Source organism: Pediculus humanus, genomic scaffold, assembly GCF_000006295.1.
Source record: "Pediculus humanus corporis 1103172107383 genomic scaffold, whole genome shotgun sequence".
NCBI classification, from domain to species: domain Eukaryota; kingdom Metazoa; phylum Arthropoda; class Insecta; order Psocodea; family Pediculidae; genus Pediculus; species Pediculus humanus.
In genome coordinates this window covers 942019-969033 of record NW_002987010.1, presented here as the reverse complement: position 1 = coordinate 969033, position 27015 = coordinate 942019, and the positions used below count along the sequence as shown (strand labels likewise).

General features: G+C 26.1%; 3 protein-coding genes across 3 annotated transcripts; 2 read left to right on the top strand and 1 right to left on the bottom strand.

The window, feature by feature from the left end:
* Positions 1-2651: 2651 nt before the first annotated feature.
* Phum_PHUM035240 (3-hydroxyisobutyrate dehydrogenase, putative) lies at positions 2652-4417 on the top strand (the record flags this gene model as incomplete). Its single annotated transcript, XM_002423032.1, has 7 exons — positions 2652-2670; positions 2867-2958; positions 3229-3407; positions 3503-3624; positions 3743-3953; positions 4031-4157; positions 4235-4417. 7 exons carry the CDS (start codon positions 2652-2654, stop codon positions 4415-4417), a joined length of 933 nt encoding a protein of 310 aa, XP_002423077.1.
* Positions 4418-4858: 441 nt separating this feature from the next.
* Phum_PHUM035230 (RNAse H, putative) lies at positions 4859-9983 on the top strand (the record flags this gene model as incomplete). The annotated part of the gene is made up of 15 exons (XM_002423031.1): positions 4859-4964; positions 5203-5838; positions 5965-6363; positions 6480-6645; positions 6754-7178; positions 7267-7617; positions 7697-7863; positions 7953-8109; positions 8229-8420; positions 8501-8782; positions 8856-8990; positions 9089-9253; positions 9345-9475; positions 9643-9763; positions 9862-9983. The coding sequence occupies 15 exons, from the start codon at positions 4859-4861 to the stop codon at positions 9981-9983; spliced, it is 3555 nt and encodes a 1184-aa protein (XP_002423076.1).
* Positions 9984-11015: 1032 nt separating this feature from the next.
* Positions 11016-18756, bottom strand: Phum_PHUM035220 (cytochrome P-450, putative; the record flags this gene model as incomplete). The annotated part of the gene is made up of 8 exons (XM_002423030.1): positions 11016-11212; positions 11616-11757; positions 11864-11981; positions 13188-13368; positions 13472-13770; positions 15310-15541; positions 15608-15859; positions 18666-18756. The coding sequence occupies 8 exons, from the start codon at positions 18754-18756 to the stop codon at positions 11016-11018; spliced, it is 1512 nt and encodes a 503-aa protein (XP_002423075.1).
* Between the last annotated feature and the right edge of the window lie 8259 nt (positions 18757-27015).

The window sequence follows — 27015 nt, the reverse complement described above, 5'->3', positions numbered from 1 at the left end:
CAGAAGAAAAAACAATCAAAGAGGTCAAATCAATGTTTTAAACGTTGAACGAACGGCTTTAGAATTCAATAGTTAGTATCAACATGGCGAGCAAACAGGTTTGTCGAATTTTATTTCAAAATTGTTCGTTTAATAAAAATCACTACAAGAATTTGACAGGTAAATTATACTTTGTTTACTTTTATTCTTTTTTAATTTAATTTTTTTATTTTTAACATTTGTAACTCTTCGAATTTTTCACTTTAAAAATCACAACAACAACAACAACAATCGAAAAAACCGTTTATTATTGAAAACAATGAACTCGTTATTAAACTATTGTATACTAACTGGTTGGGTTGAAACGTGAACTCTTCAGACAAAAAATTTTTTTTTAAATTTTTTTTATTTCGCATCACATTACAATATTATAAAACTGATTGTTGAGCAAAATGGAAAGAAGAAAAAAAAATTTTGTATTCGTAACAAAAAATGAAATTAATTAAACGTTTAACTTTCGACCACAGCTAATTTAAAAATAATTGTCAAGGTTACCTGATTACATTGAATAAATTCTATTTTAACAAAAAAATAATTTATTTATTTTCTATTTATATACTCGACGCATTCTTTTTAACCGTTTTTTTTTATTTTCACAAAAACATTTTCTCGAGTAATAATAATGATAATAGTATAAAAATCTTTCGAAAATTACGTCGTTAAATTAACTTATCGACATTAATAATAAATGGTATAAAGAAAATAGTAATAAAAGTCATAGAGTAATAAAACATAAAAATTGTCAAATTTTATTTGTTCGTCGTATGTCCGATTTTGTTTTTATTTATGTTTTATTGATTTATATGTTTTTATTATTAACGAATTTTTTTTTTGTTTAAACGATAGTCACGGTTGATTGTTTTAAAAAAAAATTTTGGAATAAAAAAAATAAAAATTAGATTACAAAAATAGCCAAAAAGTTAAATTTTCGTTAGAAATCAATAGGGAAAAAATTTTTATTTTGTCGTAAATATTTCAAGACGTCAAAAAACTAATAATAATAATAATAATAATAATAGTTCCTGCGTTTACTTGTTAAATTTTAACGCTTATGATAATAATATTTAAGTAAATAATAATAATAAATTTTTATTGATGTTTATTATTCTTAAAAGAAAATAGGTTAATTTTTGTCTGTTTGTTTGTTTGTTTTATTTTTATTTTTTTTATTATTATTATCATCATGAGAATATTTGAAATGATAAAAAAATTTCGCGGGTTTTAATTTTTTTTTTTTTTTTGGATACGTTCAAAAAGTTTTTCATCATCATCATCATCATGAAAACATTCAACATTCAAAATTTAAATAAAAATGGTTTAAATTATTTTAAAATTTATTATAATAATCGTCATAATAATCAATAAATAAATAAATAAATAACTGAAAATTGACATTTGACCTTTATCATTAAATTCTTTACTGATTATCTTAATAATATTATTATATTTATAATTTTTCCACGCATAATCGTGTCACATAGGCAAAAAAGTCACAAGATTAAAATAAATAATAATTTTTAGCTTTAAAATTATACGTGGAAAATAAATAAAATGAAGGAAGGAAAAAAAAAAAAAAAGAAGAAAATTTTTTTTTCAAGGTTGTTACAATGTTTGTTTTGTTAAATAAAAATCTCGTTGATTTAACCGTACAAATCCAGCGTTATCAGTAAATGTTTTATTTTCTGATTAGAAAATATCAAATCCGTCGACACATGTGACACCTCCTTTATATTATAATGGGTTAAAGTCCTTTTTCTTTATAATTCTCTCTCTATTTTATTTTTGTAATCAGGTTGACTCGGCATATGAATGAGGAGGTTATCACAAATTACCGGTTTAAAATTATATAAATTTTTCTTTTTTAAACTCGATAAATTATTATATCTTGGTTATGTAATAATAATAATAATAATAATAATAATTGATATTTAAATATTAATGACAAAAAAAAAAAAAAATAGTCTGATGCGATAAATTAAAATAAAATTTAATTACTTTTTTTAAATATTAAAGAGAAAATATTTTTATGATAAGAAAAATTTTAATAAATAAATATTTTTAATAATTTTTTTTTTTTTTTGGGAGGGGAATTTTCTATGTGAAATTTAAAAGGAAAAGAAAATAAAAGAAAAATCAAAGGCTGATTGATAGATAATTTTATTTTTATTTTTTTTGTATGTATGACCGTAAGTGACACAATTTTCATCATTGAAATCATTTTTATCACGTGACAAAAAGAAAATTTCTCAATATTATTTGACCGAATTGTAAATTATTATTTCATATTTAAAATTTTTGTTTTTACCGCGTTTATTTTTCCCCCGACATTATTAAACAAATTTAATTTTTTTAACGAATTGTAAAATTTACTATTTATTATCAGTTAATGCCCGATAGGTAAAAAAGGTTTTATCGATAAGAGAGAGAGAGAGAGAGAAAGAAAAATATTTAAAAAAAAAAAATTTAAATTAACTGTGACCTTTTTGTTTTTGTGGCTATTAATAATTGTCATTTCACTTGGCTCCCCATTCGCAAACTGATTTAATTTAAATATTGTAGACAAAAATATTTTTTTAAAACTTTTTTTCTTGAAGAGTAGTGTTAAATTTTTCATGATATTCAAACCAGAGAGTTAACCAGTCAATATCCTCGTTAAATCGTGTTTGAATTTTGTTATTTTACAATAAATAAATTAATTATTTATAAATTGACCAGTTTCCATCACTTCATACGTTTTCTCCCGCCCCCGGCCCCCCTATTAATATTAATGTAGGTCAGTCGTATTAAATTTCATTTAAAATCGAAATTTTTTTTTTTTTTTTTATAGGTGGTTTAAGATGTTATTCGACGAAAAAAACGATCGGATTTGTAGGAATTGGAAATATGGGTCGTCCCATGTCTCTCAACCTTTTAAAAAATGTAAGTTTTCATCCGTTAATAATAAATATTACAAAAAAAAACAAAAACAAACATAATTCTGGATTCATGTTAATAACTGGTATTAGCGCCGTATTTTATCAGTTCAAGGTCACAATTTATGAATCAACTCCCTCTCAGATATGATTTTATTTAACTGTAAATAAAATATTAATAATAAATTTTTCTTAACTTCGTTCGTATACTCAACCAAAAAAAAAAAAATTTTTAGTTTTAATTTCGTCCATTTTTACCTTTTTTTTTTTTTTTTAGGAATATCCGGTGGTTGTGTACGATGTACTGGAAGAAGTCATGGAACAAAGTAAACATGATGGAGCCAAAACAGCATCGAGTCCAGCAGATTTAGCTAGCAAAGTAGATGTAGTTTTAACAATGCTCCCAACTAATCAACATGTTTTGGACTGTTATCAGGGTCCGAATGGAGTTTTCGAGTACGTTAATTTATTTAACAAAAGAAAAATCGTCATTTTACTCTTTTTTCGCATTAAACTGATTTTGAAAATGAAAATTTTTTTTTTTTTTTAAGGGGAGCAAAGAAAGACACGATATTGATTGATAGTTCCACAGTTGATCCTAGTGTCTCGGTAACAATAAATAAAGGAGCTACTGAAAGAAGAACTTCATTTGTTGATGCTCCTGTGTCTGGAGGTGAGTTACCCTCCTCTGACATCCCTCAAGATTTTATTTCTATTCGGATAATTTTTAATTAAGTAAAATTTTGGGTACTTCACAACCGAAGTAATCAGTCCGATCGGTTTTTTTTAAGGTGTCATTGGCGCAAAAGATGGTACTCTGACTTTTATGGTCGGAGGAGAAGAAAGCGTTTACCGAATTGTAAAACCAATACTTGAGTGTATGGGTAGCAATATAGTGTACTGTGGAAAAGCTGGAAGTGGTCAAGCCGCCAAGATTTGTAATAATATGTTATTGGGAATCACAATGTTAGGAGTTTCTGAAGCTTTAAATCTAGGAAACAGGTAAAATATTTAATTTTAAAATTTATTTTTAATTTTTTTAATGTTAAAAAAAAAAAATAATTTTTATTTTTTTCCAGTCTTGGTTTAGATCCAAAGCTATTAACTAGTATTATAAATACGAGTACAGGTCGATGCTGGTCTTCTGAAAAATACAATCCTGTCCCGGATATATTGCCAAATGTGCCAAGTTCAAAAGATTATGAGGTAAAGAAATTTTATAATAATAATTTTAAAGTTAGGTATTTAGTGCCCCCTTTTCAATTTTTTAAAATTTTTTTTAGGGTGGGTTCATGAGTAAACTTATGTGCAAAGATTTAGGCCTTGCTCAGGACATTGCAACTCGTTTAAAAGTTTCTATTCCTCTCGGGTCTACGACACATCAATTTTATAGACTCGTTAATACAATGGGAGATGGTGATAAAGACTTTTCATACGTCTACCAATATTTGAAAGGGAAAATTTAGTCGTACACAATAAAATTTCTACTCATTTTTTGATCTTTCATTTTATTTTTATACAAATTATTTTTGTTATCGTTTAAAATTTGTGTCAATAAAAATATTTTTAAGCATTCCTGTAATTACGTCAATTTATTTTAATTTATAATTACTCTGAATAAAAATAAATAATTACATTTCAATAAATATATATTTATTAAAAATTGTGCATCATTTTTTAAATATCACGAGAATAATTGTTAAATTAAAAATTTATTGCGCCAAAAAAAAAAAAAAAAATTATAAATTTTGACGATCGTGGTTTTAATACTTTCGTGGTAGTAGAATAAATTTTCGTAGATGTTTTTGTTGTGATTGTTTATTAAGATGAAAATGAATTTTTGGTTATTATTTTCGGACAATTTGATTTTATTTATTATCCATTGTTATTAAATTTAAAAAAAAAAAATGTTACCGTCCAGAGGTTATTTTAAAAAAAACGATTGTCCTTTTTTCATCAATAATATATGTGAACGACCTCATTGCCATTATCGACATAAGAAAGTCATAAGCGGTATGAATAATAAAATTGTTGTATTTTAGACATTAAAATCAAAAATTATTAATTGTTTTTTTTTTTTAATTTATTGTTAACTTTTAATATAAATAATTAAAATTAAATGTCAGTTGTTGTTGTTGTTGTTGTTAATTTTCAATAAAAGAAATTTAACGATTTTGACAATTTAAAAGTTTTTTTTTTTTTTTTTTTTTTAGATTAACATTTTTATTTATTTTTAATTTTTATTTTACAGAAAATTCATCAAGCTCAGATTCTCAAGATAACTCATGTCAAAGTCCTACAAATATTCCTGACAGACTTAGTTCAAATGCTGAAAATTATGTTCCACCTGAAATAAATAAAAATATAACGACAAATGATTCACAGCATTCCTCTGCAAGTTCGAAAGAAAATGAAACAAGTCACGATTCACTTTTTGCCAAATTAGTTAACCAATCGAATCCTTATGGAAAAACCAGCAGGCATATTCCTTGCGCATACACTCCTACTCCTCAAATCACAAGTGTACAACCGAAGAATAGAGCTGTTAGTGCTAAAATTAATGTTCATAGTTCAACAGGTTTAGATAGATTAGCTAAAACTGAAAAATATAGTGGTGGTTACAATTTAGTCGATAAAGAAAATAATAGTAGTTATACTCCAAGTTCGAATAACAATTTAAACACTTTAAAAAACATTTCTAATAATTTTACTAATAATGAATCGAATAGTGAATATTCAGTCGAATCGGCTAGCAATACAAATTCTTCTAATGATTCTCATTATAGTTATTCTGTTTTCGATGATAAAAATGTAAATTCACTTTCATATGAACCACAATCAGCCACAAAATCAATCATAAATAGCTTAAATAGTAATTTATCTGAAGGTGTGTAAATGAATTATTTGAACGAATTAATTTTATATAAAATCATTTTAGCGCTAGTAATAAAAAAAAAAAAAAATTTGTTTCAAATTTGTTGTTAAAAATTAAATAATTATTTATAATTTAAAGGTTGTTCGACTAGTTATGTGCCAAGTAAAACCACAATATCAGAAAGTAAATATGAACCAAAATGCAGTGATTCTTCATTGCCCAATGACTATGTTCCTAGCAAAGAAAAATGTCAAAAAAATCAATATGTTCCTGAAGGGAGTACCTCGGTTGAAAATGAAGTTATGTATAAACCTTCAGACAAATCCTCTTTGGGTGAGACTCCTTATCAGCCTAATGTAGATAATATTGTAGCTGATTATATTCCCACTAAAAAATCAGCAACAAATTCTTCTAATCATCATTCGTGGTTAGATAAAGACCAAAGTAAATGGACTGAATTCGATTTCATATCATCAGAAATTGAAATGATGAAAAAATTACTCAGTGAAGATGAAAAACCACAAAATGTACAAGAAGGTATTTTTAAAAAATCTTTTTAATTTGTGTGACTTTTTTAAATTGCAAATAATCATCATCATTTGAGAAATAAATAAGTTAATGATTTAATAATTTTTTAAAAGAGGCAATCTCAGGGACTGAGGAATCCATTAGCAATAATAAAAAAAAAGAAAGTGAAAAAGAAAAAAGTTGTAATTCTTCAAAGAGCAGGCACAGTTCAAGTTCAAGACATAAATCTAAGTCATCGAGTCGTAGTCATAGCCGTTCTAGGTCAAAGTCTAGGCATTTACAATCATCAAAGTAAACAAAAAAAAATTTTTCTTTTTATTAAAAATTATTTATATTCTTAAAAATTATTAATTAATAATTTTATGTCACTTATTTACCTTTTACTCTCGTTAATCATAGTTCAAAACATTCTTCCCGATCATCAAGTTCTAGTCGACATCATTCTTCATCAAGTTCTAAACATCATTCACCTAGTAGTAGTAGTAGTAAAAAATCTTCAGATCACAATAAAAATTCTTCAGACGAAAAAAAAAAGAAAAGTAGCAGCCATAGCCGAAGTAGCTCTCATAAGAGTTCCCGACATCGACACCGTCATAGTCATTCTAAATCTGATAGAAGGGAAAAAGAAAGCCGCAGTTCTGAAAAAAAATCCATTGATAATGTTAATTTAGTATCCAGTGACGATGATGCTTCAAAGGATGTAGGTAGTAAAAACGTATCAGACGAAGAGGGAAGTGAAATTGAAAACGAATCCGATACGAAAAAAAGAAAAAATGTCTGGAATGAAAAAGATAAGGATCACAAATTGATCAAAATTTCAGAAGGTGCTTGACCTGTAAAAAAAAAACTAATTATTTTTAAATCCTTTTTTTTTTTTTTTTTAAATTAATTTTAAAAATATTTTGGTTTTAGAGGAATCATTCTACGATTTTGATGATGATCCGGAAACCGTCGAAAAAGAATGTCTGGAAATATTTAATAGTTATTCAACCCCGTCAGATTCTAATGAAAAAAAATCAAATGAAATAACGATACCCAGCGAAGATTATGAAAGTACAACTCTTGGAAAGAAAAGAAAAGCTCATTCTACTGACGTTCTGTCTGATCATTCAGTTTTGAGAATGAAAACCGTTAAAAAGCCAAACACAATCAAATCCGCCCAGGAAGTTATGTTAGAAAGATATAAAATAATTGAAAAAGCCAAAGAAAGTTCAACCCCTGTCCCAACATCGACTCACTCTGCTCCAATTCCAGGATTGAATCGTACGAATATTAATTACTTTTTATTACAAAAAAAAATAAATAAATACAGTTTTAAAATTTTTTTGGTTTTTATTTTTAGGTTCGAATGTGAGAATTGCTGCCGTTTCAAATATACAACAAATGTTAGAAGCAAAAAAAGCCTTACAAGAAAAAATTAGTCAAAAATCAAAAGTTAACGAAAAACCTACTGTCGCCCAAACCGTCGCTAGAGGTGGCACAAGAGTGGCTCATTCGGTTTCTTCAAAGGTAAAAATAAACACTCATGATTATATTTATAAGATGAATTTATAAATAATTGAGTATTTATTTTTAAATTTTAGAATATGGTCTCAAAGACTACAATAACCTCTGGATCAAAAGTTATTCCTCCCGTAAAGAGACAAATTTACCTTGACAAATTGATACTCGAAACAAGTCAAATTTATCCGACCAAAGAAGAATCCGAAGAAGAAGCTTTAAAAATGGAGGAAGAAGTTTTCAAAGCTCATTCCGGTGCGATTTCAATTTCAACATTGTTTTAAAATATGCAAAAAAAAAAAAATTTTATTGTTTGTTTATTGAAGTTTTTTGTATAATTCAGTCGGTGTAAATAAATTATTATTATTTTTCAGGGTCGCTTGCAGCTTATCATTCTTCTTTCGTTTCCTTACTGATGAAAACTAGAAGAAGGGTTTCTGCAGTCAAAGGAAGTACGACTTCAAATGCCTCAAAACCTAAAATGTCACACTACGACGTTCTTGCTAGAGGAAAGAAAAACTTTAGCGTTTTAAAAACTAAAAGACTGGATATAAGCATGCTAACAGGTGAGAATAATTCAAAATATAAAAATATCAATTGAAATATATTGAAAAACACAGTTACTAAGAAGAAAAAAAACTTTCAGAACGACACATTTACGAAGAACTCCTCAGATGTAAATTGACGCCCGAAGAATTAAAAACAAATAGTTATCCATTAGAAGGTAGTAAACCTGGTTATGCAATATGTACCTTAAACTTTGAACTAAAATACAACGCACACTATTTGCATATAAAAAAACTAACGGGGAATCGTAGGTACTGCGTTCGATGTTCTAAAGAATACGAAGTACATCCTGTTACATTAAAACAATACATAGAAGGACCTGATACTTGCAGTTACCATCCGGGGAAGAAAAAATCAGGAGGTACACGATTAATAAAATGACATTCGATGAATTTACGTCGATGCGAAATGAAAAACGTAATTTTTAATTTCAGGTAGAAATTCCGAGAGGATTTATAATTGTTGTAACAGTTCGTCGACTGAAGGATGTGCATCACACGTGAGACACGTGACGGATTGTAACGATTATGATAATCTTCCGAATTGTGTGAAAACTCTATCGAAAGACGGTAAAAAATATAAAACAACCGTAACTTTTGCTCTCGTAAAAAAAAAAAAAAAAAAAAAAATGTCAAGATAATAAAATCAATTTTTGATTTCATTTTAGATTTAACCGATCCGGGAGTTTTCGCATTGGACTGCGAAATGGTTTACACGAGATTAGGTTACGAATTAGCACGTGTAACTGTTGTCAATTTAAAAAAAGAAATCGTGTATGATACGTTAGTTAAGCCAAAGTACCCTATAGAATGTTACAATACATTTTACTCAGGTATTTAAAAAAAAAAAAAAATTTCTTTTGGATTTTTTTCGATGAGTAATCTATCGATTTGTTTTTTTTTTTTTTTTTTTTTTTTTTTTAGGAATCGAAGAAAAAATGATGGAGGGAGTAACGACAACATTAAAAGACGTTCAAGCCGTTCTTCTCAGTATGTTTTCAAATAAAACAATATTAATAGGACATTCTCTTGATAGTGATCTACGAGCATTGCATGTAATTTTTTTTTTTTTTTTTTTTTTTTCCCCCCGACGGATCATGATTTTCATAAAAATTTTGTTATTTGGTTAAAAGTTTAAAGATTATTTATAGTTTGGAGAATTAGTACGAAGCGTATTTTACGTAAAATAGTTTTCTATTTATTTTTAATTATTTTTTTTTAGCTAATACATGACACGGTTGTCGATACTGCCATTTTTTACAAACACGAAAAATTTCACCCATATAAGTATTCACTGAGAGAACTTTGCGCTAGGAAAATTTCAAAAATAATTCAAGAAAATGGTATACCTTTCATCTAATTGTTTTTTTTTTTTTTTTTTAAATAAATTCTTTTGAATTTGATTAATTAATTATAGATTTGTTGTTTTTTTTTTCAACAGTTGGTGGCCACGATTCTGCCGAAGATGCAATCGCAGCTTTGGAAATTATGTTGAATCACGTGAAAGAAGAAGTTAGTAAATATGACAGTTTAGAATCTTACGAAGCGGACAAAATTCAATAAAAACAATAAAAATGAAGAAAAAAAAAAGATTTTTTTCTCTTGGAAAAAAAAAGTACTTGGAAAAATAAAACATGTCTTCTTCAACACAGGGTAAGTCAATTATTATTATTTACTTTTTTTTTTTTTTTTTAAATTAAAACAATTATCATTCGATCGGCGGATATCATTTGAAAAAAAAAAGGAAATCGCTGCAAAAAAGTTTTATGAAATTTTTTTTTTCATACTTCCGGTTCGGAATTATTTTTGTTGATGTCGTTGGCTGACCTGTCGCGTAAAAAGAATATATATATCAAATACGTAAAGGAAACCGTTAAACCTGAATTATATTAAAATGGCGGTTTTTAACAAAAGGTTGCAAAATTCAAAACCTCTCAAAGGTCGTAAATTTTTGTCGCGTAATAAAAAAAAAAAAAAAAAAAAAGAAAAAGGAAAAAAGGTCATAACATAAGAAAATTTTATAGGCTTTCATTTTTTTTTTTTTTTTTTAATGCCGAAGCATTAGGTTCATTTGCTCGAGTTGGGGGGGGCGGGGTGGGGACGATGGGAAAACCGATACAATTTTTTTTGGTGTATTGAATTTTTTTTTTTTTTTTGAAGTCGACGCACGCATTAATCACGTCTTGAAACATTTGCACATTATAGATATTTACTCTTCTTTCATTTTTTGACTTGAGAGAGAGAGATAGATAGATAGATAGAGGAAAATCTTTTTTCTTTCCTTTTTGTTTATGTTATACTAAAAGTGAAAAATCTCAATAGGATTTTATCATTGAAATGTCCCATTGAACGTGTCAATCAATAACATTATTCATTTCATTAAAAAATCCTTCTCTTTTCTTTTCTTTTTTTTTTTTTTTTTTTACTGAAAATGGGGGGAAGGAGAGGGCAAGGAGAGAGAGAGAGAGAGAGAGAAAGAGAAAGGAAAATGAAAAATCTAGTTTATTTTTTAAAAGACATTATTTTTAATAAAAATAAAAAAAAAATTTTTGTTTTGTTTTGATTTTTCCTCGTGGGAAAACTGTCGGAAAAATATTAAGACGGATTCTTGGGGGTTGAAAATCTCGGTTTGATGATGGCTCTAAAGGGTCCAGGAGATAAAGTGACTCCATCTTGAGGCGTCAGTGACAGATGATTGTCAACTTTTATAATTTGATAATTTTTCATAATGGCCGAAAAGAGCAAAAACATACTCGAACGAGCCAAACCTTTTCCGAGGCATCTCCTCCTCCCTGAAAATAATAATCAATAATCGTCAAAGATTTCAAAAAAAAAAAAAAAAAAAAGTTTTTCTGTTCTCAATCTGGGTCGTCCCATCATCATCATCATCATCGGTCTTAATTAAGTTTTATAAAAAAAAAAAAAAAAAAAAAAAAGTTTTATGATTTTCTATTTCGAAAGAGATAAATCGAATTAAATTTTCCTTTTTTTTTTTTTTTTTTTTGTAAAAATGATAGATATAATTGTTTTGAAAGAGAATAAAAAAAAATTTTTCGTCTCCATTTTGAATCGATTGATTTTGGCATATTTTGAAATCGATCGATTTTTTTTTTTTGTTTCGTTTTCTCTCTCTTACTCCGAGGAAGGAGAAGAAGAAGAAAATGGAAAAAAAAAATGTCAGAATAAAATTTACACCTTGTCCGAAGGGTATAAACCATTCGTTTTGTACGATTTGCCCATCGGAATCGATAAATCTTTCCGGACGAAAATTTTCCGGGTCTCCCCAACGATTTTTGTCCATGTGAACGCTTCGTAAATTTACCAAAATCATCGTGTCCTGCGTGAAACAAAAAACAGAAAAATTCAAAACGTGTCGTTACAACGGGGGGAAGGGGGGGAACTAAAAGTGAAAATAAAGAAATAAAAAATTTATTTTTTATTACTTTTGGAATTATGTAGTCGTCGAAATAAACGTCTTTGGTTGATCTGTGAGGTACGGATATAGGCACGACCGAACCGTGCCTTTGTACCTCGAATAAAACTGCTTCAACATATTTCAACCTAAAAAAAAAATAAAAAAAAATAACGGTGATGGTGTCTTTAAAAAAAAAGTTATTGCCATCCATATTTGCGAAACTTGTTGGGTTTAAAGAAAAAAAAAATGGAATAAAATTTAATAACATGACTGTCGTCGTTTTTTTTTTTTTACCAATAAGTACCTGAATACCCGTGACGTGGAAGCATAAAAGGAAAAACTTTCTTTTTAAATTTAATTTATTACGCTTGAATTTTTAAACTTTTTTTTTTTTATTTTTTTCCTTTTACGCACAAATTGGTATCGTTACCGGAAGTGAGAGCAAAAAAAAAAACGTTATTTTTAAGTCGAACGTAACGGATGTTGAGATGACAAGAAAAGAAAATGGCGTCTGTTGTTGTTGTTGTTGTCATTAACCTTATAATTGTACACGCGAGAGAATAAATATTTTATACAAATAATTAGTCGAGACATTTTTTTTTTTGTTAAATTTAATGCCAATTTTTTTTTTCTTGCGTTTTTCGGATGAGTTACTGAATTTTTTTTTTTTTTTTTGGATTCGGGTACACGTTTGAATTAATTTGATTAATTGTGGAATCTGCCGGCGACATTTTCGAAAGTTTCGAATTTTTTTACTAAAGTCAATCGATTATATTTAAATTAATGGGAAAAAAGTGGCAGTAGTAGGGGTGGTAGCAGTAGTCAACGATTAATTTAATGTTGTTGCGTCCGACGTGTATTTATTATAGCTCGTACAAATATCAACATTACGACGACAAATAAAAAAAAGATAAATTAATTATTTAATTCTGGCTGATCGTCAAATTGTTGTTGTCCTACGTAGGACAATAAATTTTTTTTTTTTAATTTCTTTGAATAATTTTCGAAGAAGAAAAAGAAAAAAAGGTCGGGGAAATAGAAAAAAAAAAAAAAGCGAGGGATCATTGTAAAAATGACAATTAATTTCTTATTAAGAGGAAAAATGAGAAAAAATTAAAAAATAAAATCAAATTAAGAGTTGCTGTTGCTGTTGTTGTCGGGTCGGTTGTTTACTCGCGCGTCGTACGTGACGACGACAGGAAAATCTCGGATTTTCCCGGTTTTTTTTTAAAATTCGATTAATCGAAATAAATCGATTTAATAAAACCGAAGGTGTAAAAAAAAAATTTTTTTCGGTTTTTTTCCGTCGGAACGCGACACGTTTTTCCCGATTTCCGGTTTTCTTTTCTTACAAAGGTCTATCTTGAAGATTTGGCAATCTGTTTCCGGTTACGACGGAGTCAATGTTTTCGTGAACTTTATCTTGAATATTCGGATACATGATCATGTACAACATGGCCATGGAAAGATTATTACTCGTCGTTTCCGATCCCGCCATGAATAAATCCAATAATAATATGATTAATTGTTTATCTGGAAAAAAAAAAAAAAAAAAATTTCCATTCCATTCGACTCGTTGTTGTTTTAAATGTTTAATAAATTAGCATATTAGCTATATCGGTAGGATAGATAGAACCTGAAAAGCTTGAATTTTTTCCACAATTCGTTTGTCCATTTTTCATTTCGTTTAAAAACATGTCGATCAAATCCGTTGATTCGTTATTTAAATTTTTCTTATGTTCGTGAATGGTTTTTTTCAAAAATTCTTCCAATTTATTGATGACGTAAAGGACTCTGTTGTATCCTGTCGCGTCGGGGGCTACGAATCTGAGAAAAGGCATTTGATTTAATATTCCGCCGGACATGTCGAGAAGTCTGAAAGCCTCGTGAACCAAATCCATGAGGTAGCTTAAATTTTCGTCGTTTAAATCGAATCTTTCCCCTGGAAAAAAAACAACAACAATAATGATGATGATGATGATGATGATGATAAATTAACCGGGATTTTCCGCTTCGTCGAACTTAAATCGTGCCGCACACACAGAGCGACAAGAAAATTTCATGAATTTCGTTTATTTTCAGGTATTATCGAAAACGGTGACGAGTATAGAAATGGTAGCAACAGTCATCTGTGGAACTGACCGTACCTAGTCGTTTTTATTTAATAAGACACGAGTTACAATCGGTTCCATCAATCACTATTGTCTTGCCGCATTTTTTTCCCGCGCTCTCACCACATCGACCACACAAAACAAAAAAAAAAAGGTATAAATAAATGAATAATTTATTTATCATCCTAAAATAAATTTAAATAATAATAATAATAATCACCATCGCCATCATCATCATCATTTCGTAAATAATAGAAAAAAAAATAGAAATTGTATTTATTTTGTCGTTTCGTTTCGTTCGCCCTCCCCGCATAATTAACAATAATTATTATTATGATTACTATTATGATTATGATTATTATTATTATTATTATTATTATTATTATTATTATTATTATTATTATTTACGATTTAAATTTCACGTCGTCAAAGGGTAAAAAAAAAAAATTTCCCATCGATTTTATCGAAACGTATATATATATTTTTTTTTCTTACGATTTTATCATCATTATTATTATCTCGTTTAATAATTTTTAGATTTGTTTGCATTTATAATTTAATAAGCGAGTTCGATTGGAAAAAATAATAATAATGATGATAATAATGATAATTCAACAGGTAATTTATTGAATAATTTATATTTTATAGAACAAGGGCAGCAAAAAAAAAAGAAAATCGTTTTTCATTTTTTTTTTTGTTCTCTCTCTCTCTCTCTCTCTTTCTCTCGCTCTCAGTTTCCACACAGGTTTTCCTCAGGATAAATTCAGAAAAAAAGAAAATTAATTATCATCATCATCATTCTCATCGTCGACTTTAATGATTTTTTTTTTTTTTTTTTTGTAATACGAAAACTTGTCAAATCGAAATTAACAACAATATTAATAATAATAATACGGAAATTTACGGTTGTTTGTATCGATCGATTGTTTGTTGTTTGTTTGTTTGTTCGTTCGTGAGATTATTCAATGATAAAGTCACAGGTAACAGGTTTAAGGGAATTTTTTTTCTTTTTTTTTGCGTTTGAGGTAATCGATAAAATCGATGATGAGGTTCGAAAAAAAAAAAATTTTTTTTAATAATAATAATAATAATAATAATAATAATTATTATTATTATTATTACAAGTGTTATTACATTATTATTATTATTATTATTATTATTATTATTATTATTATTATTATTATTAATTTTTGTTTTTTTTTGATTGATATTAATATATATATATATATTTTTTTTCTAACGAAGTCGGTGCGAAGGTTGAGTTTTAACCCCCTAACGTTCCTGTCTTCCCTACCGCGCTTCACTACCCCACTCCTCTCACCCCCTTCGGGGGAGAGTCGAATAAAATTATATATAAAGGTACGTGCCTGCCATTAGTGCCCACAAACTGTTTAGTACGGCAATGTCGAAAATGTTTTTCATTTGAAAAATATTATTATTTCCTTTAGATTTTTCCCTTATCGATAAGACCAATTCGTTTGCTTCTTTCATGATTATATCTTCCATAATTTTTTTACCCAGACCGAATTTTTTCAATGTCATCATGCAAAATTTTTTCTGTTCTTGAAAATGTATACCTTCGACGAAAACGATACCTGAAATCATGATAATGATAATGATAGTAAAATGTTTCTTTTTATTAATAAAACAATATACGTTACCTAATCTTTGTTTATAACTTCTCATTCTGAAAAAAAATCCATCGGGTCTAGCATCGAAATCTTCGTTCAATAAAACTTTTTTCACATTTGATTGTCCAGAAACGAGTATTATCCTGTCTTTTCCCAATCTTAAACCTACCAGGGGTCCATATTTATTATATAATTCTTCCCATGCCAAATGATGATATCCCAATTTTTTAATTAAATTTTTAATTTCGAAATGACATCCGACAAACGGTTTCCATTTTGGACCTAATAATTAAAAAAACAAAATAATTCTTATCCTGATTACTCCACTGAATGTTGTCTTAAACAGGAATAAAATCAGGAAGGCTTACGATAAGAATTGATTTAGTATCACTTATTCCTTAGGGATTAGAATTGAAACCTCGAACAAATCGTCGTGTGAAGTGATAATAATAATAATAATGGCGAGGAAAAAAAAAAAGGTCTTTAATAAGAATGAGTAATGTTTAAAAAAAAAAAAAAAAAAAATCTCTCAAGTGCCAAGGTTTAGTGAAAGGATATCAATAACGATAAATTTTGTTACTTTATTGTAATTTTATTTATTATATAATAATTTATTAATTATTTATTTAAATAATGATAATGATAATTGAATGATAAATTATTTTATTACTTCCTCTACGGTGTTTTTTTTTTACTTTAATTTTATTTATTATTATTATTACTATTAAAAATCTTTTACTTTACTTTACTTTTCTTTACATAAAAATTTATTAAAATATTAAGAAGAGTAATAATAATAATAATAATAATTATAATTATGAAAATGATTAACGCGATTTACGACCTTATTAATTTTAATTTTTTTTTTTTTTTGGGAAAAGGTTAATAATTTATTTAAATAATATAAAAATAAATAAATAAATAAATGACGTGTAAATTAATGTTAATGAACGGTTGGGGAAAAGCGGAGGGGAGGAAGGGAGGAGGTATTTATTTATTCATTTAAGAGTCGAGGATTTTTTTTTCTTTTTTCGGAAAAAAAAGGAGAGAGGAGGGAAGGGGTGGGTGAGTGAGTTAGTGGGTGGTTGCAAATTTAAATGGAAAATTTTTTCCTTTGTGCGATTTCTCCACCCCCCCCTCAACGCCCCTCCTCCGCCCCCTCGCGGGATTTTCGGATGCGATTTTAATGATTGAAAAACGTTTAAAATCACGTACTATTATTATTATTATTATGTTTTGTTATGTGCAAATTTTTTTTATTGTCGCAAAAATCGTTTTTTTCAACTTTATGTAAAATTATGTACATAAATCACGTGATTATTTATTTTTTTAAAAGTTTCGTACAAAGAAAAATGGGGGGGGGGAAATTCTTTTCTTATTTTTCTTTTTTTTTACGTGATAATTTTATGCCATTGTTTGTGTTATGAACGATTGAAAAATTTTCATTCATTCATTCATTCATTTTCTATTTGAGTTTGTCGTCGTTTAAAAAATAATAATAATAATTTTTCTGCTTTTTAAAAAAACAAAATTATTAATTAATAAATGATAATCATTATTATTATTACGATCCGACGGTGCGCGATAAAAAAAAATATTTTCCAACCGTGTTGCAAAAAAGAAGAAAAGGGTCCCCTAAAAAAAGGTTTTATTTATTTATAAAAAAAGGAAAAAAGGTTTTTATAAAATATTATTAAATTTCCTTTTTTTAAAAAAATTTGACCTTCAACCTTATTTTATTACTTTTTTTTTTTAAAAAAACATTTTTCCCTGTTTGCCCTGTCAAAATTTTAAGTAATTCATCACATGAGGCAACCGACCAACCTATCGAACCTTTTTTTATTATTATTATTATTATTCGATCCAAACAATTCATAAAACCTTTTAAAAATTTTTATTTATTTATTAACATCGTATATCAGTCGATTTCATTTTTTTTTTCTCTCTCTCTCTCTCTCTCTCTTGTTTGAAATCCCCCTTCGATATTATTTTGAAAAAACTAACGAAATATTTTTTTTAACGAGAGAGGGAGAAAGAGAAAGAAAGGGAGGGGGAGAGAGAAAGAGAGAGAGAGAGAGAGAGAGAGTGAAAGCAGAAGAAAAAATAATAAAAGTCACTTTTATTCCTAGAAACTTTTATTTTTATTTTATTTTAAAAAAAAAAAAAAAAATTTTGACGTTCGAGTAAGTTTAACTAAAAAAAAAAAATGACGTAACATTTACAAAAGCAGACGTTTTTTTATAATAATGATAATAATAATGATAAGTCGTTAAATTTAACGTTTTTTTTCCTTTGTAAAAATACCATCTGGTCATTCTCCCCGAAATTGGGGAGAGTCAACGACAATTAACAAAAAAAAAAAAATTTATTATATCACATTTTTATGATTAAGAGAGATCGATTACTAAAAAAAATGGCTGAATTTAATAATAATAATAATTAATTTGGTGACGTTAATAAAAAAAACCTCGTTCGCATTTAAATCACATAAATAATTATTAAACAACGAAAGCCGCCATTTTTAAATTTTACCAAACGGATTTCTATTCTTTTTTTCTTTTAAATTAATAAAAATTTTATTATTTTATTATTTTTTAATGAAGTAATTGAAAAACGCATTTAAAAAAAAATCGGTTGATTAAAAAGGTTAAAAGGTCAGTCACTAAAATAATAATAATAATAATAATTTTTTCTTCCCCTCTTTCGTTTTTTTTACGGTTTATTATTTTAGACTTTTTACATAAAACTTTCTTCCATCACAACAGAAGCAGAACAAAAATGTTAATAATAATAATAATGATAATATGTTTTTACAGAATAACGTTTAATAATATATTATTATTATTATTATTATCATTACTCGTGCGAGTTTATAAAAAATTTTGTTATTGTTTTCTTCATAATTTAATATTTATCGGAAGCCATTTTTTTTCCGCCCCTCCCCCCGATATTATTTAACTTTGAATTTGACGGTGTAAAAATCTTCTTATCATATATTGATAATAATAATAATAAAAAAGCGCGCGAAAATTTTGCGATTCGAATTTTAATTCGTAAAACGAATAAAAAAATAAAAAAAATTTCATACCTGGCGGAAATTTTTTAGGTTTTTTCACATCCTTAATCAAAATCAATAAAATAGTCATTAAAAATAATGCAACGTTAAATAAAAACCACATTATTATTATTATTATTACTATTATTATTATTATTAATAATTAAATTAAATGAAAATCAAACGAAATTGAAAAAAAAAAAAAAAAAAACGTTGAAATGGTTTAATGCGTTCAAAGAATAGACGAAGAATAAAGAAAAAATAAAAAAAGAGAGAAAGAGAAAAAAATTAATAATAATAATAATAAAAGAATCGATAAATAAATAAATAATAATAATAATAATAATAATAAAGTAATTTTCTTTTCTTTCTTTTTTTTGTATTTTGTTATCCTTTATATTCTTTTAACCTATTGACCCTTTTCATTTCATTCATTTACAAAAAAATCATTTATGTATGTGTACGTACGTATGTATGTATAATAATAATAATTTGAATGGGTTTTTTTTTCGGTGGATAATCAAAGAGAGAGAGAGAGAGAAAACGTTTTTAATTTATTGAAATTAATATAAAACCTCTCTCACTCTCTCTCTCTCTCTCTTTCTCTTTCTTTTTCTCTTTCTCGCTTTACATTTTCAAGTTTTCAAGGTATTTTTTAATAAAATTTTTGGTTTTATTTAAAAAATTTAAAGTTTTTCCGGTAATAATAATAATAATATGGAGTGCGCGAAAATTGGATGATTAAATTATTTAATTATTTTTGTAATTTTATATAAAATTAATTAAGTTTTAACGAATCGTTGCTTCTTTTTTTTTGTTTAATAAATAAAGTTACGCGCGTTGGTACGCATTTTCCTCCGCCCCCCGCCTCTCCCCCCATGTAGAAGTTAGGAAAAACTGGATTATCGGGCTTGAGGGAAGAATTTTTTTTTTTTTATGTTTTTTTTGTTGAGCGCGACGAATTTATTTATTTAAAAAAAATGTCGTTTAACGTAAAATTTATTCTTTTGGGTAAATTTAAAAAAAAAAAAAAATAACAAAAACAAACAACAACCCTCATAAAATTTTTCGTTCCGAAATATAAAATAAAAAAAAAATGTTTGTTGTTGTTGTTGGTTATGACTGAGTACGCGCGAATCGTCGTCAAATTCATAAATTTTTTTTTATATTTTGTTTATTATCATTATTTATAAAATTGTTGTTCTAGAAAAAAAAAAAAGAAAGAAAAAAAAAAACTAAAAACTTTTATAATAAATCATCATAATCCAACAACAACAATAACAACAAACAAACAAAAACAAAACTTTGAACGTTTATTTATTTTTCATTACGTGGAAATATTACGCGGTTGTAAATAAGAGTGATAACGGGGGAGGAGGGGGGAAGGGTTTGAAAAGGGTTCAAGGTCCAGGTTTTAAAATTCCCCCCCCCCTTTTCCCCCTCTCCCCTCCCTCAATTTTCCCTTCATTAACTCCTCTTTCCCATCCTTTTAATAAAAATTAACGAGGGAAATTTTTAGAAAAAAATTCCATTTCCGGTTTTTATTTCGCGCGTTTTTTCGAATTTTTTTAATTTAAAATTTTAAAATCATTCTCTCTCTCTCTCTCTCTCTCTCTCTCTCTCTTTTTGAGTTTAGAATCCGTTTAAGTAAGTGAATATAATGAGAATAATACGTCGTCGACACGCGCGATTTTTTTTTTTTTTTTATTTAAATTTTTCCTTTTCCTTTTTCCATTTTCTTTTTCCTTTGACTAACGGGAAAAGGTAAAGTTTTGTTAATTTATGAATCCTTTTCTCATTTGAAAATCTCTCTTAAATACTAACAAATTATTTAAATAATTAATTTTTTAATTTTATTTTTCCGCTTCCGTTTCTTTTTTTTTTTTTTGTTCAATTCTCTCGTCAAATTTTATTTTTAAAGGTTTTTTAAACCTTTTTTTCTTCGTTATTTTCACCTGGAAAATTTTAATTTTCTCGAAAAAAAAAATTAAAAGTTTAAACATTCGTTTGTTTGCTTTTATTTTTTCTTCTGCTTTTGAAATGTGATTGACGTTTGTTAAAATGAAAAAAATATCGTCGTCGTTTTCGTCACTTTTCCCTTGGCAGCAGCCCCCCCTCCCCTATTTTTTTTATTTACTTTTATTAAATTTTTGTAAATTGAAAAAAAATAATGGATTATCAAACGAGGGGGTGCAAGAAAAAAGGCGCGAAAATTATTTTTTTAAAATTGATAAAAAATTTTTTATTTATATAAAAAAATTATCATAGTTTCAGCCATATTTGAACGGAAAAAAAAAACTAAAAAAATTTTATTTTAATTAAAAAAAAATATTAATAATAATAATAATAACTTTTTTTTTATTGAAACGAAACATTTTAAAACTTTAGGTCTTTTGACATATTAAAAAAAATTTCTCTTCTGCTTCTGATTGACAAAAAAAACAAAAACAAAAACAAAAAAAAAGTTTTTAAAAAATTAAACGACAAAAATGAAGAGAAAAGTTTTTTGATTGTTAATAACTTACTAAGTAATTATTATTATTATTATTATTGTTATTATTATTTAAACGATAATAATGATAATTTATAAAATATTAACGCGTATTTAACCCCCTTAACTATTTAAAATTTAAAAAAAAAAATTTACTACGATTACATGCGGGTGTCGTAAATCATTTTTAAAAAAAAATACTCATAAGTTGTTTTTCATTAATTAAAATACTTAATTTTATATCCGTCGTGTCAATAGACGTAAAATTCGTTTGAAATTTTTTTTTTTTTTTTGTAAAAGGCCAAAGGGGAGTTCAAAGGAATAAAAAAACGGAAAAGGAGTGTCTGTCGTTTGTGAAATTTAATAAGACGAATTCGACGAATGAAACCGTAAAATTATGCAAAAGTGGCAACAACAACGTTTCCGGAAAACTGTTTTTCCGTAATTTTCCGTAAATAAATTATAAATTAGAAAAAGTAGTCGTCTTTTTTTCGTTTAAAAAAAAAAGTTTAATAATAATAATAATAATCGTGAAATGGTTTTTAAAAAAAAAAAATTTCATTGGACGAAAAATATCGTAAATTATTTACTACGAGTTTTTTTTTACTGTACTTTTCTATACTTCGCTTATGTACAGTAATAAATTTACCTTTTTTCCTTTTTTTTTACTGAACATTTTTTCATCCCCTTCCCCGTTTATTTATCATACATTATTATTATTTAGGTTTGCTTTTATGTGTATTTTTTTTTTACTGAACCTGTCGTGTTATTTACAAACAGTTACAATTTAACCACGGATGTATACACAGTAAATAATAATAATAATAATGAAATTTTTGTTGTGTGTGTGTGTGTGGGGGGAGTTTTTAAACGTGTGAAGAAACTTTCGAAAAGTTTATATTAATTTTTAATAGATAAGAAAATTTTTTTTTGTAAACGAAGGAAATGAAATATTATTAATTATATGAAAATTTTTTTTTATCAATCGGAAAACAAACAAACAAACGAGAAAAGATGCGCAAACATTTTATATATCATACTCGGCTTTAAGATTTTCATTTTCCGCCATATTTATTTTATTTTTCGTAGTAATAAAATGATTTTTTAAGTAAAAAAAATTTCATTTTACATTAAATATTATTATTATTGTTAAGGTTTTAAGGATTAACGGGTTTTTTATATTATTAAAATACAAACATGCACGTAGGCACGCACGGACGAAAGACGCCATTTTGGTTGTTGGTTTTTAAAAATGATGTGAACACATTAAAAACAAAAAAAATTTATTTTTATGTACCCGTGAGTCTATTAAAAATTTCATAAGGTTGTGTATACGAAAAAAGTGGTAGAATAGGAAAAAAAAACGTGGCACTTGTCACGAAAAAACAAGATGTCGGTTGTAATAAACTAAGGGTAAGGAAAATTTTTTACTTGTGATTTTTTTACTGGTTGTAGGAATCGTAAAAAAAAAAAAAAATTCTTTGTGTCTTTTTTTCCTTTTTTACAGTCGGAAATTGTTCGTGGCAGTAAAAATAAAATTTTTTATTTTTATTTTTTTCGTAAGTTTTGTCAAAACAAACAAAATTCGAGTTGGATTTAAAAATGTTTCGGGTATTATTATTATGGTGTTAAAAAAATTAAAAATTTTTGAAAATTGATTTTAATTTAAATAATAATAATAATAATGAGAAAAAGAAAGAGAGAAAAACAAAAACGCGTTGGGGAAATTTTATTTAAACAAACAACAACTAAAGTTAAGTAGAAAAACTTGAGAAAATGGTAAAGAAAAAAGAAAAAATTTACCGTCGTAAGGTAAGCATTAAATTTATAACGGAAAAAATAAAATAATAATAATAATAATTACGTAAATTAAAAAGGTTTGTGAACTTTTTCTTCTATCGATTATTATTATTATTATTGTAAATGTTTTACAAATATCTTTTGACACGTTTCGATTATCATTTTTTTTTTTTCTGTAAAATTTTTAATTTTAGTGCCACGACGATGATGGCGACGGTGGAGGAAATTTTTTTTTTATGTCGTTAATTAAATTTTAATTTCAGGTTCGACAGAAAAAGAAAAAAATTTTAAATTTTTTTCTGGGATGATTTTATTTGGGATGAACATTTGACCTATGGAAACGAATCGTTTAAGACAAAAACAAACAAACAATAAATGGCGGAAACGAAATTCGATTGTGGAAGAATTTGTTTTTTCAAAATAAAATTTCAGGTATGAAATAAAATTTAATTCAAGGAAGAAAAAATAAAATGGCGAAAAGGTTTTGTTTTAAGTTAAAAACGTCAAATGAAATTAACTTTTTTTTTAATCTTTTGTCTGATTACAAGAATTTTCAACCTTGGAAACTAAAAATCCTTTTTTTTCTTCTTTACTTTTCTTTTCTTTCGTTTCGTTTACAAAAAAGGTTGGTTAATAATTAATTTTTTTTTTTTTTGGGGGGGGGTGGAGGGGAAGTTTATTCACCTCATTTAATTACTCATTCCAAATTCATTCATTTCCTATTAGTTTTTACTTACGTAATTTTTTTTGTCTTTTATACCCTCTCGCGGGTGCGTGTGTGGGTGTGCGGGTGCGTATCAAAGGTTCGATAAAAAATCTAAACGAAAAAATTATTTTCCTGTTTTTTTTCTACAACTAAAGAATAATTAAGAAAAAGAAAAAACCTTAATTAATACCTAAGACCTTTAACCTTTTAAAACCTTAAGCTTTTCTTAGGGCATTAACTTTTCTTTTTTTTTCCCAAAGAAAATTTTTTTTTTTAATTAAATAATTTAAATTTTCTAGTTTTTTTTTTTTTGGGAGGGTGTGGATGGGAAGGGAGGATAGGAGAGGGAGGGATAAAGAAGATTTAATGGCGGGTCCATCATAGTTTAATTAATTATATTAAAAAAGAGAGAGAGATAGAGAAATTTTTATTTTATTTATTTATTCGATGTTACCCAAAAAATTTTCTTTTTTTTTTTTTTCATGTTTACCCTTTTTTTTTGCTGTTGTTCTTACCTGTTCGTCGTTATACCTTTTTATCTCATTATTTTATTTAAGAGGTTCATTTTCCATCAAATTCTTCAATTACGCACACACGCGCACACACACGCAAAAAAGGATATAAAATTTAACCTAAAAAACAATAATAATAAAATCCGTTGGTAAAAAATTTAATTTATTCGTTTATTATTATTATTATTTTTGGCTTGTTTGTTTGTTTGTTCTCGTTGTTTGTTCGTGTCCACGTCAGTTAAAATAATTTTTAATAAAAATATTTATTAACTTATTAAATCTTTTTCTTTTCTCGTACTGACTTTAAACAAAAAAAAATATGGCGGCGATGTGCGTTGGGAAATCTTTTTTATTTTTATTTTTTTTTATTCGATAGTCTTTTTAAATTTATTTTATTAGCTTTAAATTTTCCGCCATTTTGTTATTTTTACTTATGATATTTTATTTTTTAAAATACTTTTCTCTTATTCGTTTGATAATTAGTATTAAAATTCAAGCCTTTTTTTCTAAACGTAAAATTTGCGCCATTTTTATTTATTTATTTTTTGTTTTAAACAATTTATTGATGAAACATAAAAACAAATAAATAAATAAATAAATAAAATAAGTTTTTTTAATTTTTAGACTTATTAAAACATTTATTAATAAATGAATTTTATATATTTTAGGTAATTCAAAAAAAAGAAAAAAATGGTCAAATTTTATATACTCTTATTCAGAAAACAGACAGAAAAAAGAAGTTTATTTACTCTATGACTCTTTACGCCGTAATGGCCGCATTGTAGTTTTAATGTAAGTATTGGAAAAATCGTTTATATTATTATTTTTTCCCCTTTTTAATTAGTTTTAATTTTTGTATATTTGCTTAAAAAAAATTATTATCATTAATTAATTAATTATTATTATTATTATTTCCTTCTTTAATCTATTCGTAGATGATTTTTTACACCTTTCAGTTAATAATTCTTCTTCTTTTTCTTTTCTTTAATTTATTTTTATTAAAAAGTTTTAAATTTAAATCGATAATTTATTATTATTATTATTATTGGTTTTATTATTATTTACTCAATATTATTCAATCAATTTTTTCTATATAGATTTTAGATATTAAAAAAAAAATATTATTATTATTATTCTCTCGATTTTCAGGGTTAATTTTTTCTCTTTCCGTCAATTTGTTTTTATAAATCCATAATAATAATAATGATTTACGTTTATTATAAAATTTTTTTAATTATTCATAATCGAAATATAGAATTTTCAATTGTTTTGAAAAATGACGTCACGACGAATTGTTAACATTTAAAGTAAATAAAGTTAATTATTAAAGGATGGGAACAGGTAATAGTAGGGTAGTTTTTTCGTTTTCCCGGGGGGTTGAACGAAATTTAAAACGTTTTATTATTATTAGTATTATTTTATTTTGTTTTTATAAAAAAAAAAAACAAAGTTACAACATATTAGTTTTATCACCGTACAATACATAAATATTTATTTATTTATATTTTTAATTTTATGCTTGCTCCGGGATAAAAATATGACTTTTATTTATTTTAAAACGTTAAAAATTTTTTTGTTATTCTTTCCCAACGCAAATAATAATAATAATAATAATAATAATAATAATATATATTAAACCGCTAATCTTTTTAAAAAAAGAGAGAGAGGGAAAGCTTAGTTATCAAACGTTTAATTTTTCAAATGGAATCAACATTTTTAAGCTCTTTTATAATAAATTATATTGGGGGGGGGGAGGGAGCACACACACACACAAATAAATTTCGGTAATAAAATTATTATTATTATTATTATTTACGAAGTAATAAAATATAAAAAAAAAAGTAAAAAACGACATAGAGAAAAAAAACTTTTAATTCTTATTTTTATTTATTTACTTATTTATTTTTTGAATTTTGTAAAATATTACTAAATATTAAATTATTAGATTAATTAATTAATTAATTTTTTAGGTTTTATTACCGAACATGAAAATGTATAATTAATAATAATAATAATTGTTACGTTAAAACAAAAACAAAAAAATTGACAAACAAAACCTTCAAATTTTGCCCCCCTTTTTTTTTTTTTTTGTTTTGAATAGGAAATATATACTTTCGAAAAAAAAAAAAACAAATTCGTTTAATTAATATATATATAAAGGGATTAATATATATTTATAATAAAAATTATATTGTAATATGTTTTTAATATTATTAATATTAAAAAAAAAAAAATGGAATAAAGTCATAAAAAAAAAAAAAAGAAAAAGAAGAAGAAAAAAAAAAACGAAATCGTAAAGTAAAATATAGTTCAAATAAAATCCGTCCTGCGCGTTAGTTTAGAGATTTTCTATTCGTTAAGTTGGCGAGTTTGAATGTTCGACAGTCTGCAAGCGGGGTCTGTTGCTTTTATAACGAGTAAACGTTAACTTATATATATATATTTATTATTATTTTGACAATTATTGTGATAATTTTTGACTTAAAATAATCAGTGTCCTTATTACGATTGTTATGTTCACGTTATTAAATATGTTTGAGTGTTTAATTAACAATATTCAATCGTTATTATTAAATAATTACGGATAAATAAATAAATATAAGTGAACCGGTGTCGGTTATGAGCGTTCAAAATGGCGACGACATCAACCGAATCAGTATCAAATTCGAATCATCATCATCATCATTCTCATTCTCAAAATTATCGTTTGGGAGGACAAAATATTGTTAATAATAATAATAATAATAATAGAGCTAGGGATAAATTTTGGAATGGGGATATTGTTGCGACAGCATCGACGCACGGTTTTTGGGAACCAGATAAAGAATTTAAAATAAAAGTTAAAGTTGATGAACTTAAACGTAAATTTCATCA